Source organism: Macrotis lagotis, chromosome 2 (genome assembly GCF_037893015.1).
Source record: "Macrotis lagotis isolate mMagLag1 chromosome 2, bilby.v1.9.chrom.fasta, whole genome shotgun sequence".
Lineage (NCBI taxonomy): Eukaryota > Metazoa > Chordata > Mammalia > Peramelemorphia > Peramelidae > Macrotis > Macrotis lagotis.
The window spans coordinates 18,512,594-18,518,593 of NC_133659.1; the positions used below are offsets into that span (position 1 = coordinate 18,512,594).

At 40.2% G+C, this 6,000-nt stretch overlaps 1 protein-coding gene across 1 annotated transcript in view; it reads left to right on the forward strand.

Annotated features, from left to right (window-relative positions):
• LOC141512397 (cytochrome P450 2J2-like) overlaps positions 1–5,473 on the forward strand; it is a 28,632-nt gene extending 23,159 nt beyond the window's left edge. Inside the window, exons 8-9 of the mRNA XM_074221300.1 lie at positions 638–776; positions 3,924–5,473. Coding sequence (XP_074077401.1) covers positions 638–776; positions 3,924–4,105 — 321 coding nt within the window. The 3' untranslated portion in view covers positions 4,106–5,473. The remainder of the gene's footprint in view (positions 1–637; positions 777–3,923) is intronic.
• Positions 5,474–6,000: the final 527 nt, after the last annotated feature.

Sequence of the window (6,000 nt, forward strand, 5' to 3'; positions counted from 1 at the left end):
TCTCACTTACGACCTAATTCATCAGTAGGCATTAGGTAGGGTGTGCTCTCAAAGGGATCAGAGACAAATTGCTCAGTGCCTTTGGGCATCCCACTTGTCCCAAAGCAGCCATTTAGAATAATGCAGTTTGGGGTCATCTCCCCTTTCTGGGGATACCAGGGTGACCTCGAGTGAGTCTACCCTTCCTTGCTTTAGATTACTCATCTGTAAAATAAAAGGCATGGACCAGGTGACCTCTATATTTCCTCCCAATCCTAAATGTGACTCTCTTAAGACCAGGGTTCTTACTTTGGGCTCCATGAATTAGCATTTTTTTGGTTTCATTTAGCTTGTTTTTGTTGCATTTCAGTATAATCAGTTTCCTTTGGATTCCTCTGAGTTTTATTTGATTAATTTTTAAATGTGACCCCAAAAAGGTTCCAACCTTCCTAAAGTCTATGAGAAAAAATTGGGAGTCCCTGTTCTAATATTTTTGGAGTTCTACAAACTATATGCTATATATACAAGCTACACACTATACTTTAAAAGCTGTATGACCTCAAGAGATTCTTTGCCCATTTGACCCTCAATTCCTTGATTGGCAAGGTTCCTTCTTCCTTAAATTTCCTTTGACTCAGTTGCGATCTCTTGTTTCCAGGGGACCATAGTAGGGACCAACTTGTATTCCTTGAACCGGGACCCTGAGCAGTGGGCTACCCCAGAAACCTTCAATCCAGAACACTTTTTGGAGAATGGTCAGTTCAAGAAAAGAGAAGCGTTTCTGCCTTTCTCAATAGGTGAGTCACATTTAGCAAGAAGGGGAGAACCAACCTTTGTGAAATTAAGAAAAATTGCACACTCTACTTTCAGAAATGTACAACCATGAGACAATGCATATACTAATACCATTCATTGATTGGGAAAAATACATATATAACCAAATTGAAAATAACAGATTTTTGAATAGTTTTATAAAGTCAGTCAGACAGATAACACCCCTTTGGAATTTCACAGTCAGATGAAGAAATTCAAACTTAGGAAAGTTAAGTGATCTATCCACAATCATACTCCCAGGCAAGTGCATTCTGTCCATTATGTCACTAAGATGCCAAAGTGTACTTCCAGCACTTAAGAAATCTCTAAAGATTTGTATTTTGTTCACCCTAAGAGCACCTGCAACCAATTTATAAGCTAGTTTCCTGGGGACCTAGCACAGGGAATTGTGTTTGTGTGCGTGTCTGTGTGTGTGTGTGTGTGTGTGTGTGTGTGTGTATGTGTGTATGTGTATGTGATTTATATAGCACTTTGCAATTTCCAAACTGTTAATATCCCTATGGGGGCCTACTTCTTATCATGTCTCACTTGGACCATTGAAATAGTCTCCTAAATGATCTCCTTGCTTCAAGTCATTCCGTAAGCTGCCACAATAATTTTCCTAAAGTGTATGTCTGATCTTATCACCCCCAACCCTTCTCCCCTCCCTAAGGAGCTTCAAAGGTTCCAATGGCCTCTGTGATTAAATACAAACTACCCTGAGATTGAATACTCTTTGTCACCTGGCCTCATCCTGACCTCCCCCTCATCCTTCTATTCTTCCTGGCCCACTCACACTACACTTATCTCTTATCTTGTCATTCCCAGACCTGGAATGCCCAACCTCCCCATTTTCACCTATTGGGAACCCTGGTTTCCTTCAAGGTCTAGGTCCAGTGCCACCTTCTACAGGAAATCCTTCCTGATCCTTCTCTTCTGTGCTTGTCTCATATGTCCTTATTTATGAAAATGTATTCTTTCTCATTAGAATGTAAGCTCCCTGAGGGCCTGAACCATTTTTACTTCTTCCTTTTATCTCCAGCACTTAGTTCAATTTCTTCCATATTGTAAGGGCTGCTAGGTGGCCCAATGGATAGGGTGCTGCTCTTGGAGTCAAGGAGACATGTGTTTGAATTCAACCTCAGAAACTTCTTATCAGGGCATCACATTCAACTGTTGTTTGCTTCAATATCCTCATCTCTAAAATGAGGAGAATGACATCATTTTCCTCCAGGGTTGTTTTGAGGATTAAAAAAGATAATATTTTTAAAATGTATTGCCAACTTTAATTTGGCATAAGTATTTATGGATTTTATTCATTCAGGATTTTATGAATGAATTGTTAGTTTATACTTCCCCTGGCTGTGATCAAGTTTTTTGTAGAATGCTTTGTATATCTGTTATCACCAGAGCTAAATCATATCTTGTTATTCTGGAAGTTCTTTTATCTTATTATCTAAAGGGATGAGGAAAGGACATGATCATATCACTTACTGTCTCTGAGTCTCAGTTTCCAGATCTCTAAAATGAGAGAGTTGGACTGGATAGCCTCCTGAGGTCCTTTTCAACTCTCAATCTCTTATTTTCTGGTGTTCCTGGCTTCAAGGCCTGCCCTCTGTTCATTTGGCTATGAGCCTATATCATTTCTTTTCTTCCAATGCCAAAAGGAAAGTGTAGGGAAGGGAGCTGCTGGCATGATATTTTTCACAGAAACAATAACAGATGAAGGTTTTGGTGTTAAAAAGTCATGGGATCATGCAGGTAACCCATCCCTTGCTTCCATGATAGCAAACAGCTGGTGTGATGAGCTCTAAGAGGGTTGGCATGCAGACTTGGTCTCCTCACGGTCAGATTAGCACTTTTTCCCATCAGAAACATCTTGAGCTTCCTGAGAGCAGCTCCCAGGAGAAAGGAATGAGGACAATTTCTTCATGTGGTTGGAAAAGGTGACAAGGTGTGCAATTAGCATTGAGACCTAATCAAAGCTGATGGGGTCTATTCAGCTCTGCCTCCTTCCTAAGCCTTCTCCTTCAGGAGAGTCCATAGCTTCAAGTTGAGCTGGTTCTGAGGCAAAGACCCCACTGCCCTTCACAGTCCTTATATCTAGGTAGGACCCAGTAGAGACAAGTCAATACTTTCTCTGCTTCTGTGAGGCTTAGAGGGCTACTTCAGGCCCAGGCAACTGACGATTTGCCCAATACCTCACAGCCAGTAAGTGTCAGAGGCAAGGTCCAAATGGGGCTTTCTGAAGAGAGCAGCAGAGCTTTTTCCCCATGATGCTGAGGGGAGCAGATCGATATAAGGTTAACACGAATTATCCCATCCCCCCCAATACCCCAGTGAGGCATGGATCAATATTGTCTGTGAAGGACAAATAATACCAATATTAATTGAAGCAGTAGCTATCAAAATCAAAATCAAAATCATCATACTACTACTAACTAGCATTCATATGATCCTTCAAGGTTGGCAAATACCCTTATTTTGTTACTTTGTAAGCCAGATGGTATTATTACCCCATTTTATACATGAGAAAACTGAGGCTGAGAGCAGTCAGATGACCTGCCCAGGGTTACACAGGTTCTGTGTATCAGGAGGAGCCATTTGAACCAAGGGCTCCCTGACTCCATGTTCACCATTCTCTGCACTGTACCTGCCTGGCTTAAATTCAAAGAAGGGACCTATTTTTCCTCAGTCTATACAGAAACAGGATCTTAGATCCAGAGTCAGAAGGCCTTTGGAGGTCACATCATCCCAATTCTCTCTTTTCCCAGATGAGGAAATTAGGGCACACTCAGGTTAAGTGAATTAAATCTATTCTCACCTGGGTAGGATGTATCCAGGGTCAAATCTGACCCCAGTTCCCCTGCCTACAGAGACAGCATTTCACTTGTCCTAAGTCTCTAAGGTTGGCAGCAGCTTGATATGGTGGATATAATGTCTGCCATGGAGCAAGTAAGACTTGGATTCAAATTCCCCCTCTGAATGTTGTTACCATAGTGGTTAAAGAAGAGTTTTAAGCTCTCCTCCAATGCTGGCATTCAGACCCAGGTCCTGTAGACCCCTACACCAACCCACTATCAGCATTGAGCATTAGTGGGTTCACTGTTTCTGATCTCCTTGCCTTTCAGGTAAGAGGGCCTGCCTGGGAGAACAGCTGGCCCGGACTGAACTCTTCATCTTCTTCACTTGCCTGCTGCAGAAGTTCACTTTCCAGGCCCCCCCAAACACCCAGCTGAGTCTGGACTTTCGAGCTGGTATCACCTACTCTCCTGCCTCCTATCAAATTTGTGCCCTTCCTCGAGGGCTGTAGACCAAGCTTGGCCTCCAGCATGGACTTCCAGGGGGCACAGGGAAGCACCTGGAACCATCCTCATCCTCCATAGTCATGCCCTTTGGAACTTGGAACTTCAGTCAGGAAAGGGAGAAAAGTCAAGGAAGCGAGAAGAGGAGAGAAAGAGGCAAAGGTGGGGAATGAAGATGTAGCCCAATTTGAACTTTCCTACTCAAAGTAGAGACACTAATGCCATCAGAAGGAAAGCACAAAGAGTGCTTTCTGTATTTGGAATCCAAGGTCCGGGCTTCAAATCCCAGCCCTGTTACCTACTAATTGGGTGATCTTGGGTGATTCACTTGAAGTTTCATCATCTGAAATGAAAAGGAGGAGGATCTTGGAAGTCCCTTTGGACTCTGACCCTAAAACCCTGTGATACTATGAACAGAGGACCAATGCTTTGTTCTCCCCTGCCTCAAGCAGTGTGGCCAGATGGGGTTTTTATCTGGTTCATTATTGAGTTCTCTCCTATTCTTGTAACATACAATGATTGTGATTTGAGAGGAAGTTTCAGAGAATTTACATCAGTTACAGGAGGCATCCATATGTCAATGGGGATTATCCTTAGAGATCCTTAAAGATTTTAAGTTCCTTGCAAACAGAGATTATTTTCTTTGTCTTCAGACAAAAAACCAACAGTCCACTGCCTGATATGACAAAGTCCAATGATTTCAACCAATATTTCATTATTTCATATTTTATATTTCAATATTTCATATTTCATACTCACCAATTATTTGTTCTCTAAATCACTCATTCTCATGTTCTTTAGTTCCTTTGATTTTCACATTGTAAAATACTAATTGTTCAGGTGATGTGTTGGGTTCTTCTTACCTAATAAAAACCTGTGATAGATGATAAATCATAATCGTTCCATTATTAATTATAGTCACTTTCTCTGAAGGCAGATATGTTTCTTCCTATGTCCTTTATAGTTAATTTGGATTTTATAATAGTAAAAATAACATTGACTCAAAGTCATTCATAAAACAGTTTTATTGTTACTGTAAAAAGTGTTAGCTTGGTTCTGCTCATTTTCCTCTTCCTTAGTTCATACAAGTCCTCTCATGTTTCTCTAAGATGGCTAAGTTCATCATTTCTTATTGCACAGTTGTATTCCATCACAATTATATAACACAACTTGTTCAACCATTCCCCAACAGATGGGCATCCCTGAAATTGTACCCCAAAAAGCCATTCTAAATATTTTTAGAACACGCATAGGATAATTTTACATATACACCTATTTACAATGAATAGTCATCTCTAGGGCAGAAGGTGGAGGAGGAGGGACAGGAGAAAAAAATAAAAAATATATTTCCACTATAAGTTTGTATAATTGAAAGGAAAAGTAATGCATGTAGATTTCAATTTCATCTGCAATAATTTTAATCATACTATGCATTGGAAATACTTATTTTATTCCATAAATTAAAAATAAAATAAATTTAAAAAGAATTAAGCTCTACTGGTAAGACCCTCTCATACTAGGCTATCAAGGAATATTTAATATTATTGATACACTCATGACTATAGAATGAAGCTGGAGAAATCTGGAATTCATTTTGATATCATGCCCTAGGCATCCCAGATCTGCTTTGGGTAGGTATGATAGAGAAGAAGGGTTTCATCTGGGGTTTTCTGGCCAAAATGAGGCCAAAGAGGGCTAGAGATTTAAGCTTTATCTGAGGATAGGAAATTGAGGCAAGCTGTGAAAATATAGACTCCTGTAAAAGTTATAATTTTTTCTGAGCACTTTTTAGGTAGACAAATTAAACAGTAATTTAAGGGAACTTTTAAATAAAGGCATCAATTAGATGATTTTTATTCTGAGTGAGGGAATTAATCTGCTGAGAGCAAAGTAGGAAACCATG